The sequence below is a fragment of the Adelges cooleyi genome, unplaced genomic scaffold, assembly GCF_023614345.1.
Source record: "Adelges cooleyi isolate 19-005CV unplaced genomic scaffold, UGA_ACOO_1.1 ACOO_flye_CR_arks_rails_tigmint_CR_PRNA_574, whole genome shotgun sequence".
Taxonomy (NCBI): Eukaryota; Metazoa; Arthropoda; class Insecta; order Hemiptera; family Adelgidae; genus Adelges; species Adelges cooleyi.
The window spans coordinates 16,299,988-16,326,186 of record NW_026096268.1 but is presented as its reverse complement, the minus strand read 5'-3'; the positions used below and the strand labels follow the sequence as shown (position 1 = coordinate 16,326,186).

General features: G+C 30.7%; 1 protein-coding gene across 1 annotated transcript in view; it reads right to left on the bottom strand.

Annotated features, from left to right (window-relative positions):
* Nucleotides 1-25,766, bottom strand: part of LOC126843236 (calcitonin gene-related peptide type 1 receptor-like) — a 42,555-nt gene extending 16,789 nt beyond the window's left edge. The window contains exons 1-4 of the mRNA XM_050580622.1: nucleotides 25,585-25,766; nucleotides 12,002-12,108; nucleotides 8,393-8,518; nucleotides 374-480 (exon numbers count right to left, since the gene is read on the bottom strand). Coding sequence (XP_050436579.1) covers nucleotides 374-480; nucleotides 8,393-8,518; nucleotides 12,002-12,101 — 333 coding nt within the window. The 5' untranslated portion in view covers nucleotides 12,102-12,108; nucleotides 25,585-25,766. The remainder of the gene's footprint in view (nucleotides 1-373; nucleotides 481-8,392; nucleotides 8,519-12,001; nucleotides 12,109-25,584) is intronic.
* Nucleotides 25,767-26,199: the final 433 nt, after the last annotated feature.

The following is a 26,199-nucleotide window of genomic DNA, read 5'->3' as shown; positions in this document are numbered from 1 at the left end:
AGTGTTGTGTCTTATCGTTTTGATTCTGCATTAGAAATGGCACCAATAAATTTCTCCTCCTTAAGACGATAAGTTAACTTAGAGCCAAAGATAACCAACGGACATACCTGGATCTCATTGACCGAATAAATGCGATTTTCGGACAATAGAGGAGCTTGTACGTTCTCGATGGGAATACATAAATAACCAGGATGGACGCTTGTCTGTACACACCTGTTTCGGGGATTGTGTTAGTTGGGACGTCAATCAACTCACTGTGGTAGGGAAAACCAAATAATCTCAGGTGGCCAAAAGATGCTTAGCCTCGTTACTAGAAATAAGATCTACACACAGACAAAGACACACACGCACACATATATGTATTAATATTTACCTTTAGGTCGTCTAAATCCACACAAGTCGTGTAATTCGACCACGTCTTATTGGTTTCCGGATGTCTGAACCAAGTGCCGTCTTTCAAGCACAATTTCTGACCAAAACCTGTAAAACAAACCGCAATATAGAATATTAGTACTCTTCTGAAGTAAAGTTGTTCAGCACACCGACGGTTATCAGAATACATCATCTTTTTTTTTGTCATATTTTAACTCAACGAATCGATATTTCTTATCCGAATAAAGAATGTATATAATATATTATAAAATTACGAGGTAGATTGTGCACAAAAAAAAAAAGGCAATTTAAAAAGTTTTTGTTTCAGATCGTTAGTTTGCAGTATTTTTTTGTTTGTTTTACTAACGCATCTCGCCGTTATCATTAAGACAAACCAATAAATTAGTCGAAAGTCTTATAATGAAAATATACTGAGCAATAAACTTTGCTACTGTGGTTATAAAAATAATCAATTTTAACATGTAATAGTTATTACCTACTGTACGTTTACAAACTACTATACTATGTGCTGTAATAAAACTGTTAATATATTTCCTTCCTATACAATATTACCTATATAACCTATAAACTGTGATCTATCAATACAGGTAAATCCATTATCAAAAACATGATTATTAAAATAAAGAACACGGGATAATACATATTTAGAAACATGTTTTATTTTTCTTATAAAAATAAGAAACGCGTCCATTTAATTTGTCGATTAATCATTCACTGTAATTCCCTTTTTTGGGTCCCTTCCACGAAGAAGTTACCTCGTGGTGAAATATCGACTATGCTATTTTTTTTGTGTCTTGATCTCGTCGACGATAGATTAATACCGTTCAACTTATACTTTCCTTTTCTGACATTCCCCCCTTGTTGGTTCCTTAGTTATCCTTAATTCAGTCAGGGCTGAAAAGTGATCACAGAGACTTAGGTGTCCTCCAGGCCTCCACAATTGGGCCTATGTAATATTGTTATGTAATTTACGACTTAGAATCTAATATTTTTCCATTCTAACTCATCGACATAAATTATTAAACAAAAAAAAAAAGGTAAATATTGACAACAGTTAATATACAGAGTAATTAATGTATTTAATCTAACTTAACCTAACCAAGTACTTTTTGTCCCATATAAAAATATATGTATATAACTACAGGGTGGTCAGTTTACCGCGTAAAAAACTCGTTTACTTGGAAAACGATTTGCATTTATTAATATTTTCAGCAAATTATTCTCAAGTTAAAAAGTTAATTAAACTTATACGTTGCCGTTTAAGTTCTAAAAGTCGATAGAGCTCTAGAAAAAAATACAAGTTTGAATATTATTGTAAGATAACATAAACTAAAGTGTCTCTAAAAAAACAAAATTGCAACAATTTTTAACGAAAACGAGTTTCATACATGTTAAATTGATCACCCAGTTTTTAGTTTTATGTTTTTAATATTGCAGACGTTGTAACGCGACAGACGGTTATACCAGTCACAAACATATTATGTACACAGACATATAAGTTTTCCATTTTTTTACAAAACTTGCTTTTGTAAGTCTAAATTTAATACCGACAAATAAAATTTCAATCACATAAAAAATTAAAAAAACCATTTTTTTTATGTAGATAATTTTCAGATATACACATGTCTTCAGTTACATTTACAATATGTGTGCTTGCATAATACATACAGTGGATTGTAAAAAGTTTTACAAGTTTTTCAATGAGATGTTTATTTAAGCTTTGAAAAATATTCTTCAAAAGTCTTGTATTTGTTTTAATAACGTTAACATTTTTTTTTAAGAAAAAACAAGCATCTTATCTTTAATGGATCACTCTCTGTATTGTATTTTAACGAACATTGATATGGTAAAAGTAAATGTACAAAAAGGATAGACAAATAGAAAACATGTGGGAACTGTTGAAACTCGAAACGTTAATACAGAAAATGTATTTATGAAATTCCTATTGAACCCAAAATATAAAGTGAATGGCTAAGGGTGTACACGTGTATTCAACCACGTCACCACCCCTCGTACAAGTTGTTCATATTTTATTATTATGGTCCCGAGCGGACCCCAAGTGAATTTCCACACTTCTTCTAAATCTGGCGCCGAAAATAGAATAATAATTATTATAATATAATCTAAGTGCAATATGCTTGAAAGCTCAGTTGTGTTAAGTTTAAGATATTTTAATATCCTTCCCGATGTCTTATAATGACAGGAAATGTTCATCAAAGTGAGTGTGGTGAGAAAATATGTGAACCCTTAAGGGTTGGAAGTATTGTAAGACATAGTAATGTGAATAAAAAAAAAGCTCTTATTCTCTAAAACACCTGCACTTTTACAAAAAAGAGACTCCTGCTTGGCCATCCCCGGGGAAATCTCAGGTACATTCTCAATTCGCCCTTGGCTGTGTTATTATAAAAACATAATATACTCCACGGTTTACATATTCAGCCGGTTTCACCATATATAATATTTATATAATTATAGTTCAGAAATTGTTTCATAATTTTTGTTGACTGAGTATATTAGTAGTATATAATTAAATAACTTATTTTATGTAGGTAGATTAGGTACAAAGGAATGGCATAGCCTTGCATTATAGGTTAGGTTAGGTATTTTATAAGTTAGATAATATTATTATGTTTTGTCTGTCCTGAGTATAACAATGGAAATAATTCTTATCATTACCTACCTTTTTTTTTAGGCCTTTAAAATAGAAAAAAATATTTTAATGACCTTGATGACAAACTATTTCTAGAAAGGTATAGACTATCTAAACAATGTGTTAAAACATCATATATAAATTATTTATATAAACCGAAACGTCAAAAGAAAGTAAAATAAAATGTCAAATAATAACAAACTGAAAAAATTAAATAATACAATCAGTTATCACTTATCTTAATAACTAATGGGAACGTTGGCATCGAGGTAACCGCTTTGGTAACCCAACTAACATTTTGTTAACTTAACAAACAGAATTTAACAATCTGGTTTTATCTTCTGTCTATTTGATAAGAAGTTTTCCCGTTTGGTTAGTATTACAATCTATATTGGCGGTACTTAATAGTGGAAATTAGCATAAAATAATATTATATTCTATTCTGTTCTGTCAGCTTGAATGTTTTAATCCGAGATTGGCCGAAAGTTTGTCTTAGATCTTAAAATTGTTATTATAACATGCCACCGCCGACGATGGAGCAAGTTTTCGGATCCAGTGAACAAAAATCGTTAAACAAAAACCGAAGATTGTGCCAATCATTTTGACTATTATATTAATACAAATTTTGCATTATTCTTGCAGGGTGTAACAAATAAGAAACACAAAACCATACCGTTTTTTGTTTTAATATTGAAAGCACACTGTCAAAGTGTCGAGTTAAGCTCATAAATTATTATTAAGATGCGCGCAACGGTGGCGTTGAATTTATAACAAAACAATATCTTCGTCTTGACAATGTAAAATTTGGAAAATCATTTTAAAATTTCAACCTGACTAAAAATAAATTGAATTTCAGACAATAATTGATTCTTTCAAACGATATTGCAATAAATTACAGCCGAGCACAACCTGTCTCGGCGTGACATCAATTTTTTTAATGTTAAAAATAAATTAATATGTTTTTTCATCTGTTGGATAATAAATAATATAGAAAATTTCAGGGGGAAAAAATGTGAAAATGAAATTAATTTAAATAAATTTTAACAAGATTTGAATGAAATTATACTTTTAGCAGTAATAATTTTATTAATTATATAATTTTTACATACTTCAACGTGAAAATTGTTATTGAAGCAGCATGTTTTTTTAATACAATACCTGGAGAAAAATAAGTCTCAAATAACCAATAATAATAATTTACAAAAAACCGTTTACTTTTGCATCATAAATATAGATAGAATTTAATTGGATGTGCGTTTCTTTTGTGTATTTGTCTTCCAATCTGGAAATTATTTATATTTGTTTGAAACGAAATGGTATTTTAGAAAATAAATTGAAATCTTTAGAAGTAATACATTTTACCGGTCGCGTTTGCTTACAAACAGACAAAACGAATTATTATGGTTTGTGTCTCGTTTCGTGCAGACAATTGACAAACGATATTTATGCTCAAACGTTTTAATTATAAATTTAAATATAATTTATTAATGAAATAGTTAATTCGATAACCGCTTTTCAGCCGGTTTCACCAAAATTTGTTAAGAATTTAACTTATTGTTAATTATATTTAACAACTAGTTAATAATAATTGGGTTTCATCGAGATTTGTTAGCCTTAACACATTGTCAAAACGATTGTTAAATTAATCACCCGAAAATGTATTGTAGTACTTATATATATATATATATATAATATTTATATTATTATAGTTCTGAAATTGTTTCATAATTTTTGTTGACTGATTATATTAGTAGTATATAATGAGTCACACATTTGATGAGGAATTTCTTGATATTGAGTGTCTAAGAGAACAATAGAAAAGACAACTTCGATAGCCCTTTATTAGGTAAGCAGAAGTTATTTTATATAGGTAGATTAAGTATAAAGGAATAGAACAGACTTTGCATTATAGGTTAAAATATCATAATTTATTGTATTTTGTAATTTAGCTAATATTGTTATGTCTTGTCTGTCTACCTTTTTTCCATAGGCCTTCAAAATAGAAAAAATATTTTAATGACCTTGGTGACCAACTATTTTTAGAAAAAAATATACTATCTAAACAATGTTTTAAAAAATTATGTATAAATTATTTATATAGACCGAAACGTCAAAAGAAAGAAAAATAAAATGTCAAATAATAACAAACTGACAAATTAAATCATACAATCACTTATCAGTTATCACATATCCTAATAACTAATGAGGACGTTGGAATCGAGGGTTACCTCGATTCCAACTCGGTAACCCAATTAACGTTTAGTTAACTTAACAAATATAATTTAACAATACTAATGGTAGAGTGAAACTTATGTCATTTAACCAGATGTCGAATTTAAATGAATTGTTAACTAACATTGTGTTAAGAGTGTATTTAACAATAGTTGGTGAAACCGGCTGTTTGTATAATTACTTTTAAACTTTAGCAACGGTTTGTCAACGACTTCAGCTGTTTATTCTCAATTTAAAAAGTTAGTTAAACATAATATACATTACCGTTTAAGTTATAGAAGTTTAACTTAAACTAAAGTGGCCCCAAAAAGACCACTGCAATTGTTTTAAGAGTAAACGTGTGTCTGTTAAACAGATTTTTGTTTGCAAATAGTGTTTGCTATAAATGGATTTTTTGTGCACAGATGTACCTAATAATCAAAAGCCCGAACATCTTATCATTTTTACCTCATTGTCTCGGACTAGTGTCATGTGAACACGGGTAATCGGCTAAGTGCAAGCAAGGGGAACCATTTACACAAGGTTTTTTCATTGTGGGTTAACGCCCAGCTTTTATCCTGATTTACAAGAGACACGAACGTTTTACATCTCTTCTCGGATTTAACTTAAGATTTTTATTAGGACGGAGATAGTGAAATATTTCACACTGCGATACAAGGAAATTTACTAATGCGAATGTCTCAATACATATACAAGGTGTTTTTTTTTAAAGTGATTCACTCAAGAGATAATACTTGGAGTGATGGATTGGAAGACTTGTAAGGTACAAAGTTGGAATGGTTTTGCATAGGCCCAAATAAAGCTTAATAGGGATTTGTATATTATGAAAATTAATATAGATTTCGGAAATGAGTGACAGATCAATTTGGTTTTCTCATAGTAAGTTTAATAGTTCAGAATCGTGTTGTTTTAAACCATTAGCATTCCAAAGTAATATCTTTAGTACGTTTATATACTGATTTATTACAGGCTATATTTAATGAGTTTATTTATAACTGTTGTGAGTAATGGTACAAGAGGGTTTATTACAAGTATAAATTCAGAAATGAGAAAGGAAAGCTGTGTAGCTAAATTAGATTCTGGTTAGGTTAGGTGTACACGATAGGATTTAGAGTGACCATAATTCTGACAGTTTGTACATTGAATTACTATGCGTCTTTTATATGGTTGTTCGATTCAGCTTTATTTTCTTTCAGATATTTAACTAGACTGATGACTGTATGAGCCAGAGTTGGTAGTTTGGACTTTTAAGTTCTCATTGGTTGATTTAACGACATATTAAGCATGTTCGAAATGTGCAAAATTCTATTACTCCACGGATGAAAATAGGTACAGGTGGTTTGTTATGTTTTTGTTTATGTTAGGTTCCCTTATTTAGGTCGTTACCCGTCTGATCTGAAGTTAAAACACGAAAATGAGTACAATATAATATGCTATTTCGAGAAATAATGCTAAAAAGATTGACGGCGGATTGTCGGCTTGGTCGACCCTTCTAAAGCGGGTAAGGGTGCAACGTTGAATAATAAAACGCCGGGATGAAAGAGCTTAGCGGTGTTGTGTAGAATATGAATACTGTATGATTTAGTAGCAAACACAATGACTGTATTGTTAATAATTAATTACACTTTGTCTATGATGCTAAAAGCCGCGGTTGTTTATGTTTTCGAGAGCTTGTAAGCCTGCAACAATAGAAAGCAACAGCGCCAACATGCAAAGCTGGCATAAGTGATTCGCCAATAACCATTATTAGGTACAGTTATTAAACGATTACTCGTGTTGCCCAGCGAACAATGTACATTTTATGAATAATAATTCATTTCCCAAACGGTTTATGGAAATGTTGTCAGTCATTCAATTTTTCCAATTAGACAGCGCACGCACATCCGGATAGAAAACATTGCAGATGATTCCAAAACAACGCTAAAACTAACCTGACAAACCCTAACAGGTTTTAGACTGTGTCTGTACAAATATGTTACTAAAAACCCTAATTGAGGTCACATAGCTCTTAGACCATAGCAAAACGCATTACCCACCAATGAAGGGACAAAGCAGTATAATATGATGTAAGTAGCACTTGTAAACACGGTAAAAGAACACATAAAAAAATAATTTATTTCTACACTCAGAAGATTTAAATAGGATAAAATTAATATTCACATATACTACTATAAACATTTGCTTTTGTTTCTGGTAATGGAATATCCCTTGGAGTTTATACACCATAAACATTTTAGGAATAATTTAAACTTGATAATGTTATGTGTTCACATGACGACCAGTCGTAAACGGCATTAGCACTATAATCTTTTTGAAAGGTCGCCTAAGACCATTAAACCGTATAGGTATTATATTTAGCATTAAAAGCGAGACGGTCGTGCTCGTCCTTTTTGTCGGACACTCCAAAATCTGCTGTCCTGTTAATTCTCATTAATAACACTTGACCCTACTGGTACCCTACCTAATAATATCCATTATGATTACATTTCAAAAAGCGCAGATAACCTAACCCCAGTACTAAAAATACAATTTTAAACACATTTTTACCTTTACAAAATATGCGTTTAACCGTTACTTATTGTGTAACATATTTACTCGCCCAATAAAGCACCTTTCAGATATGATTTCTGATCTCAAAGAAGTGCTACACGACGAAATTGGTTCAGCAATGGTCATGAAGTGTTTAGCTTGTTTGACCTCAATATTGTAGTGATGAAGTTATGTGCAGCCGTTGGGCTGCACACAACCTAGTTTTTAAAACCACCGTCAAACGTTTCACGGTACATTTGAAACTAAATGGTAAACATCAAAACGACCAAAAACACAATATTCACAGACAGACTTTAATGTCTTGTGGAACCATTTACATTCCAACCACCTCATTTCCTGATGTCCGGTAACAAGAATAATTATTATGCTACGCCATTCCCAATGGCGACTAGACGTTTGAGCATTAGACACAGCAAGCACAAACGTCCGTTTTACCTGGCACACTACATTATAACGAGCACTTATGGGCAAGGCATTTGATGTAACATCCATTTAAGTAAAGACATGATATATATTTTACTCAAAACTATATTACACTGAAATTATACCAAAGCTGTTGTTACTCACGTGTTGCATCGAATCCAAGGATGAAATAAGGACACGGAAAAGAAGCTACTTCGCCGGCTTTAGTCCTGTTCACACATGTCCACCCATCGAATTCTCGGGGACACCAACCGTCGACGTGGCCGTTCTCTGTGAACATTATATTGTAGTTATAATTTTAGCTTCAACTGCTTTTTTACAATGATGTATATCTTTAGATCCTTTACAATTATTTCACACACAACGAGTCTATAGATTAGAAATATATGGGAAAAAATTCAAGAAGTACACTATTTTCCCTTTTGAAATAGAGAAAAACTTCCAACAAATTTGTACCTATATGGGAATATTCTTAGTATTACCAATACAGGTTGACGGATCTAGAAAACAACATTAAAACCATTTGTCCCAGAAGGGGTGGACACTTTTTCTTCATTTTGCCTATGATCTGATAGATAAGACTGAAAGGTAGAGTGGGACTATAACATATAAAGTTTTCTCAACAAAATCTGTCACAATTGTACTAAAAATCAAATTTTAAACACATTTTTGCCATTACAATTATTTTTCTCTTAAAACTTATACTATTTCCAGATTCGACCGCACTGTGCTGTTTGTTTTAAATTTGAAACTAAGTTATTCAATTATATTCACGATTGTAAATATTTATCGATTGTTAAACGCACAATTGGCATTTTCAAGTTATTAATATTTATAAATTTAGCTGTACACAATTCCACTGTCTCATAAATCTTTGGAAATACATATTTTATAACCGTGACATCCGCATTCGTTCTTACCAAAGTAATTATTCGGTTGCTTAAAAAACTAAAACGGATCAAATAAATCCAGCATAGCATAGTTCAAGTCGGTCACTGCGGTTCGAAGATAGCTATAAATTTAAAGGAGTATAACCCACTGTCAAACGAGAAACGGGCACATTATAAAGTCAGCACACTAAGAAATTAGTCAACTACAGGTTCGACACTCTTTACCGGGTTGAGATTATACTGTACCCGGCATAATACTGTAATTTATCTTCAGCGTACCTTTAGCTCTTCCTATAGTTAAAAAAAAAAATACATAATTAAATATGAGATTTTTAAACAGAAATTCAACGTCAGGCCTTTGTTCAACAGAAGGTCGGCTTATGTAATAAATAATCTTAAAAAGTCCAGAGTCTGGAAACAAGATATTATATTAATTAAACGCTGACGGCCATGTATCATTACTCAAATTAACAATGTTATATTATATTTTTACTTTAGTAAATTCCCTGTTGCGATCGTCTTGGCGGTGAAATTTAATTATTTTCTCGGTTCCTAAGACGTTGCCCTACTGAAATCGGTATTATTCAAATTGGCGCGTTGGTTACATCAAAAGCCAAATTTGCATATTATATATTTTCAATGTTACAATCATTTGCATGATTTACACTGTACAGCGGTGTCTATCTGGTAAATTGTTCAAAAGAGAAGTCAAGTAAATAGTACCCCTTGGGAACGTACACAGAAATTTCAAATGGAATTTTATTTTTATAGTTATTACTGAAGTTGCGTGGGATTTTTACATATTATATAAAAAAAAAGAGAAGTAAACCTGTGGACTGTGAAAACGGATATGAACATAATACGGGGTTAGTTTATTTTTGCCAACATTTCATTAAGCGAAAACGCTTTGCTAGGTTTTTGTACCGTTTGCACTGAATTTTATAGTACACTCAGTTGTTGATATTTTGTTTGCTTAAATATGTAGAGAATATTCACACTTAAACGCCTACACGTAGCATGTAACATAATGGCACAATGTCGCCGTGTCATGCATATAGACTACTTACTTTTGGGACACACAATATCGCTGGTATAAAACGATTCCCACACAGCACAGTTTAATAAAACATCAATATTTTCTGAACACCAAAAAACAAAACCTAATAAAAGTACTACAAAAAAAAAAAAAAACATTGTTGCTGCATTCAATGTTGCTTGACCAAGTAAAAATGTTTTAAAAATTCCAGCACAGTGTAAAAATCATTATAACGATTCGATGCAAATCATTGTAAGGGCAACATTTAATTTGTTTGAAGTTAAAATTTAAGTATTATGGTTAGATTAGGTTAGGTTAATATGGAAAAGTTTGTCAACCATTAATTTCACTGTAGAAATAATATTCAACTTTACACAATAAAAATACCGACTTATTGTGTACCCAAGACTGTGATGTTTACCCTTATTTGTCCGACCGACCTCAGCATAGAAATAATGTAATATTTCATAATAAAAAGGAACCCCGTAGGCATAAAAGAATTATTAAAAAAAACCTGAAAACTCTGTTCAAAAGATTACACGCATCAGTCTGCGAATGGCCCAAAAGATGTTCTATTTTTATCGCATTTGCTTTTTATCTTTTTGTCATAAAGAATCCCTTGACTAATATGTGAACCGAGAAAGGTAAACGTCCCCATTTTTTAGGAACTGCAAGGTGGCCGATTAATATAAGTGTCTCTAATTAAAAACAAATTGTACTTGTAGTTGTTAAAACTGTACTCGGATAATTTTAACGCTTCATCAAAATTATATGCAATATAAATACCAATTATAGAGTTAGGCACCGCACATTTCGTTTAATCAAATCAAACCCCCAAGATTGAATGGATTAAATAAAATACACGGTAATTATAATAACGGCTGTGCGAAGAAACTAAAATTATTATAGCACTTAAATTTACAATTTTCTGTACTTACCAAATATTGTGGAAACGATTAAACGAGCGAAATTTCTTTAAATCGCTTTCCGAGTATTTCGCTAATTATTGTAGATAAAAAAAAATTTTTTTTGTTATAATTTTAAGTGTATCATTTTTTATTAGAACTAAAATACAAAAAAAAATTGTGTAGTATTTTTATAGATAAAAGAATTTTATTTTAAAAACGCACTCCCTTAAAAGAAAAAAATGGTAAAGATGGTTGTGATTTATTTTTTGAATAGTTATTTTTGGAACTATTCGAATAACTTTAACTTAATTAATATGTTGCTTAATGATTATTTAGATAACGTTTTATTGGACCGATGCACAACTCCGTTTATAGTTATAGCTATGTTCACAAATTTGCTTTGCCAACTTTTCAGGAACTTTTCATCTTTCATCTTCAAGGCTGTGCTGGTGTTGTTTGCCCCACTGCTGCCTGTAGACTGAAGCAATCGTCCTGAAGATGAAAAGCTTTCGAAACGTTGGCAAAACCATTTTGTAAACCAAATAATTTAGCCAAATTTTTTTTTTTAATTTTATTTTTTAATTGACACATGAAGATGCGGTAAGAGCGTTATCAGTCAACTGAATATTTTAATCTATTGGCTTTTGCTGAAACATACTGTACTGAAGCAAATGATTAATGTCATCGGAAAGTTCACGTCACTTGTTGAAATGACAAAAGCAAAATTCGACAATATATTTTCATACCGATAACGTCTAGAAAGTTTCTAATTCGATAAACACATCTCGTCTTATCTACAATTCCATACCTTATGCTAATCGGTGTGCAGCTAAGATGGTATACGGTTATAATATTTTTTTATGATAATATATTAATGAAAAATTGGTTCCAATTCATATAATTGAAAAATTATCCTCACCTGGCAGTCCGTCCGTTATAAATTCGCAGCTCTTTCTCCTTTCTGCAATTACCAAGTCTAAGACATGGCTGTCCTGATACCCGTACTGAAGATGAGTCATTTTCCACCTGCAAAATAGTGTTGTAGTTAATGAATAATCTCGAGACAGACTTGTACATATAATTATGTGGTTATTAGTCACAAAAAATAGTCGAATGTTATAAAATAATACCAAAAACTTCAAAAAACCCTTCATGCTTTCTATTGTCACGATAGCCCTTTCAAAATTGCATCATACTATCATATAAGGTTTTATTTTATCTCACTAGCGCCAGTACTAGGTACTTTAGTCTATACATGTTGATTCAGTAAGACTAAGACACTTATTTTCTCTTAAAAAAAATAGTTGCATTTTTGTAGCTTTTACAGTATTTTTTTTTTTTAGTTTCAATCATTAGTAAATAGGTCTCCCACAGAACATAGCATTTAAGGGTTAAAAAAGGTTTACAGCAGGGTTAGATAAAGTCATAAGGCAGATACAGGTGTGGTTCTATGGTGCATGATGTTTGCAGATGATATAGTTTTAGTAGGAGAAAATCTGGGAGAAGATATCGTTAGGCTCGAGGAGTGGAGAAAGAAAGAGACTAAAAATGATTTTAAAAGTAAAACAAAACATATATAGTATGAGTTTGGAGGAAAAGGGCAAAATGTTGAAGGGACAACACAAGTAATGACAATTCAGAATTGTTGTATAAAAAACGGTGGCTTTGATGAGGATGTGAAACAAACATTTTAAGCGCGGTTGGGTCGAGTGGAAAGAAGCGCCAGGTGTTACTTGTGTACACTACCAATTAAGTTGAGCTAATTAAAAAACTTGATGGAGCTCCGGAAAACACAAAAAACAATTTTGTAAAATAACATGTCTCCAAAAAGAAAAACTGCTAACGGTTGAAGAACAAATAAGTGTCTTACCCTTAGTTATAATCACCCTGTATACCTACTACTCCAAGTGGGACAACGAATTTATCGCACTCTTCCTTGACAAGTTGGAAAACAGTTTGTGGCTTGGTCAATACACAAACCGAATCGCTTCTAAACGGTCACAACAGCTAACTTTGCACCACACGAAAGTATGCACAATGTAGATGTGAAAGCGGACGATTAATTCGAACGGCGAAGGCAAAAGGATGAGTGTGATCCGTCAACCGTTTGACTGTTTTTACAAACACCCACACGTTTGACACATAGACACACATGAGCGTATGAAGTCAATACACACGAGCCATTCCACGCAGATATTATGTTTGTCCGAAGTCCCACAACAGTCGGGTATAAATTATTGTAGAGTCTGTTCTAAATTTAAAACATCTCATTCAGCACTCAACACGTCCGTAATTATTCAAACCAGGTTATCATAACCCGGTTATAAACCTGGTCGACATGTTTAACAAAACTATTCTTACTTTCCAGAGCACTATCGAAAAATTGATAGTACAAAATATTTAAACAGAGATGAATGTACTTTATCATGAGTTAAATTACAGGGTCATTTATTGCTGTGTAAAAATGTATGTATAATTAAATTTTGTTATCAATGTTTTATCATTGATAAGACCCTATATAATAATAATACTAACTCCTATTGCTGATACCATTTATTCGATAACCAGTTAACTGGCAATAACCTGAATATAAAACAACGATTGAGCAACACTAGTAAATTCAACACATGTTAATTTAACAAAAGATAAAGTTTAACAAAAGTTAGCTTAGCACGTTGGTAAATAATTTACCAATAGTAAACGACAAGTTTGACGCAACCCGGCATAAGACAGGTAAATATTTAGTAATTTTATCGTTTTGTTCAATAACGTAATATCATACATTTTCAAATGTGTTTTTAATAACAAGGATAAAAGAAATTGTATGTCGTTATTTTTATGTTACACTTTCACTTTCATGTGATAAGAGATAAGAGATAAGAAATAAACGATAAGAGATAACATATTCATGATTCGATGTTTTCCGTGGAGGAAAAAAAATAACTAGATTCTTTTTCAATTTATTGAGTCAAAGTTAACCAATCAGCCTGTTTTTTGTTTAAAATCCTTAAAATGGGTAATTTTTTACGGAAAAGGAAGGAAGATAAAACAATTTCAAAGTATTGAAATATATTATAATATGTGTGCAATATGTAGCTGAAAATATAGGGAAATAATAAAGTTAAAAATATTCATATTTTCTAAGAAATTGAGTTTCTGTTATATTACAGAAAATGAGTTTAGTGTACTCTAAAGAGTATAATATGCAAAATATTAAAGGTAACATGTTATAAAAAGTAATGAAAATAAATCAGAGACATAATTTTACCGGTCGAGATTTATTTCTTTATTTAAGTGTTAAAAGTGTATAATAAGCAAAATTGACAGTGTGTGTGTGAAAACTCATCAAGATACCAGTATTAAGCTGATACTGGTATTTTCATAACAGATGATTTTGTACCAGGCACAAACCTATTGAGTTTATGATTATCAAATGAAACTACGTTTTGGATAATAACTAAGAGTAGGTATTGAAGAAAAAAATTAAAGTTTTGAAATGGCCACGTTTATTGCCTATCTATATCGGTTAGGTGGTGATACATATTTTATTTTATTTTATCGCATTGACAATGCGTTATGACATCATAAAAGTTTACAGCGCAGTAAAAAAACGTACACTTTACTCAAAAATACATTATTAAAATATAGTTTAACCTCCGGAAAAGCGTAGGCGCATATCGTTCCTTTTTAGTATGATAAATATAATTTTTTTTTCACTTCGTTTTCAGCCACTTAAATTATTCAAACAGAAAGGTCAGCTTAGGAAACAAGATCTGATAATAACCTATTCGATTATTATAATAAACAGAGTAAAACTGGCGGCGAAGGTTTCGCGTGCCTTGTTTATACTTTGTATATTATCATTAATTACTTGAAAACAGATAATAGATGGTCGTTTTTAGAAATTGTTCACACCTAACCTAGTATCTTAAGATGTCTTTAAGGGTCAACATTCTTTGGTACCTCTGAGATAGAAGAGTGTATTCCAATATTGTGAAAACAAAAGTTCAAATTTCCACAATAGTTTATTTTGTTTTTGTAAAACATAGACAATTTAGTTACACCAAAGCAATGTACACCTTGAGACTTAATAATATACAACTTTTTTAAATATTACACTTTTAATAATATGTACTAATAGGTCGTAATAGAAAATCCATGTCGGTTCGATGAACTCGCTTATTCTGATAGTGAGTAATGATATGAGAGTAAAACCTTTTAGTTAAGATAGAATCGAATTAAAACACTTAGCAAATTGTCACGTTAAAATAAAGTAGGTTAAAGCTTATGTAAGACAGGTTAAGTATAAGCACATGGCTTATAAGCTGATAACTTTATAAAAACAATTTGTCAGTAAAACATTTACATGATTCAAATGCGAACGCCGAAGCATTGTATAAATAAATGATTTCACTTTCTAAGCAGAAACAATATAAAAACATTTAATTTGGAGAATAAAATAAATGTCGAAGATACTTGAAAGCACGTTCAAAGGCCGTTGACTGGATTAAAATATATTATATGCAATTATAACTATTAAAAACATAATATCAAAAAGTAACCGTTCTCATTTTATTTTCTTGGTCGCATTTTAATAGTAAATGTTTTTCCATTCGTATAAAAACAGCACTTTGTTTTGGTTTTTTTGGCATGAAAGCGTTTTGCAACTTGTAAAACATTTTTGTTTATGTTATTTTTTACAGTATAAAGTAAGTTTCAAAAGTCCATAGTCTACTAGTTCATATTGTAAAACCGAAAGAAAATATTGACAAAGTCATAATATAATCAAACAGATTGGTGAAAATTAAAAATTCAAACGCTAATATTATTCTAATAATATTAGTTTCTACATTTTCATAAAACTAAACAAAGGTGTTTGCATTGGAAAAAATTAAGTCAACAATTTTGTTCGTATAAGAAGTGAAGTTATGAAAAATATAGTACAAATATTTACCAAACAGCATACGAACAAAATAATATGAATAAAGTGTATTCATAATTTCTGGAAAAATTTGTTTCCTATGTTAGATACATTTCATGTAGCCGAATGTTTATTTTATAATCTTTCTACCATGACTGATTTTAAGCAATGAACCAGATCGTTTACATTGTTCATTTTTATTTTATTTGTATCTTTATTAAATGTGAAACCGTTCAATGACTTATCTCGTCTCAATGCAGGTTTTATCTCATTTCCAGTTGTTGTTTTATTGGATTCTACAAAACCCTGTCGCGTTGTCTTCTTTGTATCGCCAATTTATTTTATTGCGGCCAAAAAAACAATCCTTATTGAACAGTTAAATCCCGCTTTAAAAAAAAAAAACAAAACAAAAGATTTTCCATATTTTTTAGTCTCAGACTACTTGATGTTTAACTTGTAACTTAACTTGTACACTTTATAGGGCTGTGCAATGTGTCTTTAGAACATCTTCTAATGATTAATTTATCAAGTGTCGAGTCGACAGAAATGACACTCAGCGTTGTCAAAAATATTATTTTGAATTCCAAGTTACAATATAAAACAGTTATTATTGTTTTTATTTAAATTGTTAGCCGGCTTAATTCCCAATTGTCCTCGAAATTGTATTTCGTTATTTTCCCGGCAACAATAAACCACAACTCATACCGTTTTTTCCAAACAAAATGAACTTGATGAGAGTGTTGCCACATTCGAGACCGGCTCGACTTTAAATTAATAGCTTAGACCGTCAAAAATCATTAAATCCAAAAAGCTTACACGCACATAAGCCATTGTAAAAGCAACCGATAAAAATACTCGCTTATAAAATATTTTTAAATGTCGCTCAAGTCGCTCAAATCCAAGTTAAAATGTGCTATGAAAATTTAAGAAAAAGATAACCTTTGCCATTTTTATGTGGTCGCCGACACCTATCACTCGAGAATTCTAAAAAACTTTACTGGTTACGGTGGGAAACTTTACACAACTAAGGAAGTTTTTAATTTAATAATGATTAACCAGACCGAGATGTTTATAGAACCGTAGTTTTTGTTTTAAGTTAACTAATTTGACCTGACGTCTTCGACCTCATTTACAAACGACATTTTGTCAACGCTCATTACTTTTTATTCCAAATGATCTCCAAATAATGCAAAAAAGAAAACATAAAACACATGTAGTTAAAACTTAAATCATATTACAAAGCTAAGCGGTCATTCGTCTAAATTGCATCCTTTTAGAATTGCTCTAAACAAATAAACATTTAAAAAAATAGTTTTTCTACTATTATCATAATATTATTATCAACCAAAATGTTTACATAACTAAATAAACGAGGAAAACTTTGAGTTCAGAAAACACAGATTGTTTTATCAATTAGACTTTGTGACAGTACCATTTGCAGGAATGACCAAGTACAGATGGTAAATTATAAGAGGCACTTGTATATTATCTTCTAACGCATACCAAACCGTGTTTTTTAAATAAATCCAACCTACCACAAAATAACAAATAACGACAAAAAACAAAAATGTTTTCTAAAAGAAAAACTACAAAATTGTTATTGGTTTCCTTGAAAATGAATGTCTTGCGTTGAATTGATCACTCTTTATTCAAACAATATAATACAACAGTATAATGTACATAGAATGTGTCAAGCTATAAAGACTAGCAAAATTAGAATCCTTGTGGTCTGATAACGAAATTGATGTACTCCATCAACTAATTTAAATTCAACGGTAGGGTGTGAAATTTGTACTACAAAACAAACAGCGCGACAACCGCATCTTTTTTTAAAAACAAAAATAAAGCAAAAAAAAAACTTATTGTTGGTTTTCCGAGCCGACGGAATAAAAACCGGTAAAGATATAAAATAATAGTGTAAGAATTGGCCGGCACAGCGTGATAAAGCTTAAGGACATAAAACAGCAGGTAATCACAAAATGAAAAAATAAATTATACATACATATACATATTATGTGTAGAAGTGTATGTTTTTTCAAATTTTTTATATGTAGCACAACAACGATGCACATATTTTATTTTTTTTGGTTTGAAAATTGTAAGAGGTACATTATTCAGAAAACAGGGTAGTATCCGACAACTTGTATACTTGTATAAATGTCTGCGAAGGAAAAAGAAAGAAAAAGTACACCGTTTTTCATTATTGAAAAACAACAAAGAGTAAACGTTTTTATTGCAAACGGTGTACTAGATTGCTAGACGCTAAACTTTAAGCTTCAAAGCGAAACTGAGAAGGTATTGTTTTTACAACGAATTGTTGTTTTTATTTAATTATTATTTTTTTTATATATTTCTGTCTGGATCCACGGTACCTCCTAAACCACTGAACGAATGAATAATTCATTCATGAGTATATCTATAAATCAGAAGGGGTACTTTATGCAGCCAACACTTGAAAAAGTTAAATACCTCTGACCCTTTCCACCAGAAGGGGTAGACAATTTCACTTTTTCAAATGTAGTTTTGGGACTTGAGGTCTGAAAAATAGACTACAAGAACAAGACTTTGCTTTTTAAATCAGATTAGGTAAATATTATGGAAAATCGTGTTAGCAAATGTTAGATGCATTAATTTTTTTTTTTTAGAATAATGTTAATATTGTATGTGTTTATTTCACCTACGCATTTGTCGATTATACAACAGGCAAATTATTTTATTTTGACAACTTAACAATGGCGAAATCGGCTTGTAACTAAAATCCCTTTAAAATATTTGTTCAACCAACGACAGGTCGAACAATATTTAGCTGTTGTCCAACGCAGGTTTGATGTAACCTAATTACTTAAACAAGCTAAAACATTAACCACGAACATGAGTGTTAATACTGAATGTACGGTTATCAAAATATTTTAATATTGTGCACTAGGCTGGTTGTACGACAAGAACAATACAGAAAATAAATAAATTAAAATAACGCCAACCGTAATAACATTGCCAGTGAAATCCTTTTGTCTAATTCAATGAATATTTTATCAACTGTATAGCAAAGCTTATAGTAGAGTTATATAAATTGAGTAAACACAATCCATTCCAATCAACAATCATTACAGAGAATAAACTGAAATTCTAGGGTACTTTTTTTTACATAATATAAACGAATACACTGTTTGCTTTCAAATTTGTTCGCACAATCGGTTAACAGCTATAGAAGCAATTTTTTTTTTTTTGGTCAAACAACTACTTAAAAGGCATAGTAATAAATAAAAGCGGACGACAATTTTAATTTTATTATAATTAAAACTCGAGGGCTATGACCGGTAATGAAAATAATTGTTGAGTTCATGAAAGAGCGAAGATTAAACGAATAAATCATCAGTGTATTCAATATAATTACATGTTGTATAACACCGCCGTGTAATTAAAACGATGCTACGTCCCTATGGGTGTCCAATGGCGACCCTCGACCCGTTAGAATATTTAAGTTCATTAAAAACGACAAGACATTGTCATAACTCAATCAACTTTGTCCGCACAACATAATGTAATAATAACATGATTATGTTTTTAGCCTGGGAGTCAATCTGAAATTCATCACGGATAAGTTTGCGTCACAAATTCTGTAATCTTTAATCTATCCCACATAAGAACGGTAGTGCGCAGAAACCAAAATACATTACTCCCGTATGCGCCTGCGAGGCCGGAAGCGACCAAGTTTGGTTTTTGAGCAATACCGGTCTTAGATGGGATAGAGTATCTCCAGCACCTTAACCGTCCACTGCCACTAGTAAGCCTCTCCTAAGTCTTCTCTATTCAATGCCCATGGCTTTAACACATAAATCATTGAGTTATGCTTTTAAAAAATACATCAGCCTAATAACTGTTAAAATATGAAAAAGAATTATTACAAAAAAGTCTAATATTAATTAAGACATTGACTGGGTCATAGATAACCAAGCACCCTGTACACAAAAACTAGAATAATTATTATTATCCTATTACTTTTCGATACGTTAATGTCTAAATGTCTTAGATTATGTTAAATGTCGTTAACAGATTTGTTTTAAACACCTCAATAAACCTAGTTTTGGCATTAACTTTATGATTTAATTATGAAATAAAAGATATAATTGAAGCAACCATAAAGAAAATGGGTGAGTTTTTATTCCTTTTCAAGCATGTACTATTCAATATTGTTAAATAAATGATCTAAGTAAATGTAATTATTATGCATTCTTTATAAAAAAGTTTTCAAAGTGGCCAAAATTGAAAACACTAAAATGAAGTAAGCCGAATTCGATTCTAAACGTCTGTGTTCATATTTTCTTATTGTTAGCAATTTTGATCTGTATTTACGTATTTTCTATAGTCTTTCAAAATAAGTTCCATGAAAATGAAAATAAATCTTCTTAAACTATTAGAAAGAAAAAAAAACGGTTGCATAATATTTTATATTCGTGGCATAATTTATACATCTTCTTAACTGTAACAGCTAATCCTTAAAAAACACATTTTTTAGACACACTTCTCTTACTTAAACTATCATCCGAAATCCAAGAAAATCTCATTCCTTTTTTTGCGTGGCTGGTGATTTTAAGGCATTTAATTAAAAAAAATAATAATATATAGTACTTTTTAATATCCAGTTTATACTTTCTGTGAAAAGTACATGAAAGAAATGGCTCTGTGATTGAAAATAAGCAAATGGAAAAAATCAAAACAATAGAATAAAAAAGGTAATCGATTATCATTGTATTACACTCAAGTGGTATTCCATTTTAAATTGCTAAACTTTAATAATACCTTGATTTATATTTGTTATTTTTCTTCTGTCGTATCGTTTTGAAGTTAATAGAAAATGTTGTATTACTTTTTGACATTCGAGTATGATATTTTTTTTAATTTATAAAACTTCATTTTTTTAATCTTGATAGTGGATGAAATTTGACGTTTTAAGCTAGACCTTGTGTAATGTTTAGATTGTTAAACTGGCGTTTATTATTATACAATATTTAAAAAGTAGTTTTACCGTTCGATAATCCATTTATGAAATTATGAAAAAATCACTTTCCGTCAATGTCTGTGCCTTTGACAGGGTTGTAGTGGATTAATGCTGTAGTTAATATACAATATATTATTTTAACCCCCTGTATACTGTATTGGTTTAACTTTTGTGTTATGATGTTAATAAATTGTGTTATCCGTAGTTTTTTAATTACTATTACCGTTAATTAAATAGTTTCACGTATTACATTTTGAAGTAAGGTTAAATTAGGATAGGTTTGTTTTCTAGTAAAAAATTAAAAAAAAAAAGGTTAGGTTAGGTTTATATTTTTTTGTTCTTTGATTGTATCGGTGAGTGGGAAGGACATGTCCTTCCTACGGACCAAATAAAGTTGTAAGAAGTTGTAAGATTTATACAATAAACGATGGTGACCACCCTAAGTATTGTCTAAGGCTTAGTACGGGGTGGTTGTCAATGAAAAAAAAAAAAAATGTTAGATAACGTTAGGTTAGGTTAAGTTTTTTAGAGATAATAATTTTGATTCGTTAGTACATGTTTTCCCTTGGGTTGTTCCATGATTATTACAACATCATGTACCCGCATTTCATGAAAGCTCTGAAAGTATTTTCCATCCGACTTTATTTTACCTTTTATTTTATTTTTGTTTTAACGAGATACCAAACCGGCGCCGTCTCTCAAGCTTGGCCACCTGCTTCTTAATCCGCCCATTTTTACAACTCTGCCGTCTATAAAAATCGAACGTGCCTTTAAGACATGGTACCGATATGGCAGCACACACACACATACACTGAAATGTTGTGTTTTTAACAATCGCACTGTCCGACCATAAATCCTTCGGGGCGGTCCAAGTTGTCAAGGTTAATCTTGCACAGAATAAAAGTACAAACTGTGCGCCGCGGGTTGAAATGGAACCAGAGGGAGAGGCGAAAAAAAAAATCCACACTCTATTTAATAATATTCATTGATCAAAAGAGCCGTGTGACGGCGACGATGGAGGTTTAATATAATAACAATAAAATAAACATGCCGACTGTCAGAAACATTCGATTGGGTTTTAAAAACCGACCGCGCATCGCTCGTTTCGTTTAATAATAATAATAATAATCAAATAGAGCAGCCAGTTAAACGAAAATAAACTATAACGATTTATTCTTGGCAAGCTGTGCGATCGCCTTGTTTATCGCATAAACGCGCCCAAAATATTTCCTTAGCTCGATTGAGAAATGAACATAATCATGTGGATACTAGAATTCCAGTCTAAATATATTAACAGTAATATATTGTATACACGGTAAGGTAGCCCACGAAGACCGAACAGATATTGGCAAATAGCGCATGATAGAGAAGACACATGGGAGAAGATAGTTTTGGCGGTAAAAAATGTATACAGAACGATTGGATAAGTACGATCCAGCCAATATCAAAATTGTTATTGCTTATACTTTTACAGTCAATAGGTAGCCCAATACATTAATCTCATCCTTTATGCGTTAAGAACGTATAAACTTAAGTTTTTTAAACGGTAAAGCCATTACGTTATTGACTTTTCAAATTAAGTAAAAATTGCTGAACATTTATATTGGTCGATATTCGATAACACGTTTAGAATAATTACTATTTTTAACTCAAAAAGATAAGATAATACCAATTTAACGTAAGACCCTCATTTTCTCTTAAAATAATTGTAGGTACATTAGTAGCTTTTCTTGTTGAAGACACTTTAACCTACAATACTAAATAATACTCAGTTTTTAATTGTTTTCCAACATTGAAAATTTAAATGATAATATATTTAAATTAAGAATAATTTTTAAAAATATTAGAATATTAGAAAATTATCAGATGTTTGAACGGTCAAATAAATAAATATTCCATTCCTATTCATTATACTGGTTCACACAAAATTTTGAAGTTATATAAAATACTATAAACGTTGTATATCATAATAAATTTAGTATATTCCTAAAAGATTTAATGCCGAGTTAGTTAAAATGTCATTAAAGGTTTAACGGATCAAAGACTATAATACAAAATTGGCTGTAAAAAAAAAAGTGTCAAAGTATGTTAAAAATATCCTAGGTTAATAAAAATACTCAATTAAGAGCGCAACATAAACAGTAGACATTAATAGAATAATATATAATACATACATAAGCGTAGATGAGTAATTATAAAGTACAGTTATTAAACAATATATCTATATATTACATTATATATTATATACACCCTGTACAATTACGCTGTTAATTAGGGTAATTGTACAGTTTGATTCATTAAGGATAAAACACTCATTTTCTTTTGAAACAACTGCAATTTTTTAATTTTTTGGAGACTGTTTAATTTATGTTGTTGTAAGTCAAGATATGACAATTTTTATTTTAATAATAATAATAATAATAGATGAGATTTGTCGTACAAATATCATTTTATAATTTTTCATTTTTTTAAAATCAATTTTTGAAGTTACAAAAATAAATTATACATTTATTTTATTTTAAACAACTTTGACGTTCTGAAAAGCGCTAAAATAAAATCAATTATTTCGTTGTATATCAACGAAAAGAGGCCAAAAATGAAGTTTTTTTTTTTATAATTGTATAATACAACAACTTAAAATGAGTACATTAACAACATAGAATGTCCAGTAAGCCAGTAAACTTATGTGATTTGAGTTGAACGAAGTTATTGTGGCAAAACATTAACTTTAAAGGTAAAGTTATACTTAAAAACATTTTTGTTAGTTACTACGAGTTCATAGTACTCGATAGACTTATTTGATATTATTGAATATATTTTAATAATTGAAACTATGCAGGAACATATTATTACTATGTACTAACATATTGTAGATACAATTAGGTTATAAGATTATCAAGTAAAATGTCAACATTGGCTTTGTACGGGACGTTAATATTATATTACACCTTAAGGCTTTTTGTGTTTGGAAAATGAAATATTTCTAAAAGGTTTGCCGAACGTATTCAACGTGTATATCACATTAAGTTTTGATTTATTCGTCCTTTTTGAAATCTAAGCATTTGGCTATGCTATTAATTTACAAAGACGGCGCATCCCAACAAGATCACATCCGCTTGAGCGGTTTTTGAAGCGCCCTTACACTAATTATTGTAAGTCCAAATACAACCAGGTACCTTTCGACCTTCCCTTTAGCGATATTAATCCTTGGTAAATAAATAAATAAAAGTATTAATAATCCTTTATTAATGCTTTACACTAAAATAGTTAACGTTTACTTCAACAAATGGTTATCTTAATAGGTAATAAATATTTATCACGTGTGTAATTGTATATTTTTAAAAATCTCATAACGTTATTTTTATAATATCCATTAAGAAGTGTTCTCATCTGTAAGCCTAACCCATGCAACAGTCCTTGATCCACGCCATTAGGGCAGAATCGTAAATACAATCATAAATTAGTCACATGTTTACTAAAAATCCGACCGAGTATCGTTTTTGACTTGTGTAATACAATTATTGGCTTATAACCGGATACAGCCGTTTGCTTCTAATAAAACATAAGAACCAAACTAATCACAATGCCAATGCATTAATATTGCGACCGAGCTGTAACTAAGTATTTATGTGATACATTGTTTATAAAACCCGTTTGGCCGAATAACAATATCACAATGTGTTGAACACATTAATACTGTAACAGCTATACAGTGACTATAAACAGTTTTATGGGCTCATAATCAAAAGGTTTTGATTATGTGTTGATAATACATTTTTTTTTTCACTCACTGAATAGATGTTTTTTTAACATGATATACCAACACATTTACACTTATTTCGTACCCTTCGTAAAATTTTAATAATACATTCAACTGTTGACTGTTTCGCCAAAGTGCGTTTTATTGACAAATGCATAATACATATCAATTTACCGATGAATTGCAATCGACTCTCAAACTCGGTTAAAAAATAGTAAAAAATAGGAATGAAAATACAAAAAAACATTTTTAAATTGTATTTTGATTTCTACAACTCATAATGAAAGAAGAAACTTATGGTGTATATTTTCGTTAGGTTCTGATGACTTAATCATAACAATAAAATAGTAAAGCAATTTTTTTTATACTTTAAAAGGTTTTATGTGGAGAATCATTTTTTAAATAAACAATCCGAGATAACAGCTTTGGATATCGACGGTAACTTCTATGTACTACTACATATGTTTAGGTGTCTCCCATTGGTGTATTAATTACCACAAATATACATCTTCTTGCACACATTGGTATTGTAAAAATTTGTCATTGAAATATGGAACCTTTTTAAAATAATACAATCAAACTATAAAGTAAACAACACTGAAAGTTATGTTATTATTTACAACTTTTTCATTACTGCAAACGTTCAACTGGTGTTTGAAAAATGCTCAATCTTAGTATAACAATAACAGCTATAAACCAAAAACAATGCCTTCTCGGCTCCGCATCGAAGCAAGGCGAACTTTCTGAATTTTTTAATATTTTAAGACATTTTTCTGGCCTATAAAATAATTGTAAATATAATATATCGTGTGTAGTGATTACCTTGAACTCTGTTGTGTTAGGTGTATTGTCTCGAGACTGGATGACTTCACACTCAACTGTACAAGGATCGCCCGGACAACAGACGAACAGATAGGGTCGACACGCGAGACGCGACCGCGGGATTGTGATGGGTTGGCCGGCAGTCAGGCCGGTGCCGGTGGAAAAACCATCGGTTAAGTCGAACTTTTCCGATTGACGACGAAGCGGTTGAGGCGACTGCGACGGCCTCAAATCCACAATTGCAGCAAACGGTCTTGTTTAATGTTATAATATCACACATATCACACAAACGGCCGGTTTCGCCGACTATTGTTAAATACACTCCTCTTAACACAACGTTAGTTTCGACAATTCATTTAAATTTAACATCTGGTTGAATGAAATTAGTTTCACCGTAACGTTAGCACTGTTAAATTCTATTTGTCAAGTTAACAAAAAAACGTTAGTTGGGTTACCAAAGCGGTTACCTAGATTCCAACGTTCTCATTGGTTATTAAGATAATATATGTGATAAGTGATAAGTGATTGTATTTTTTTAATTTGTCAGTTTGTTATTATTTGATTAGCCTATACCTTTCTAAAAACAGTTTGTATTGACAAACTATATTATTGAAT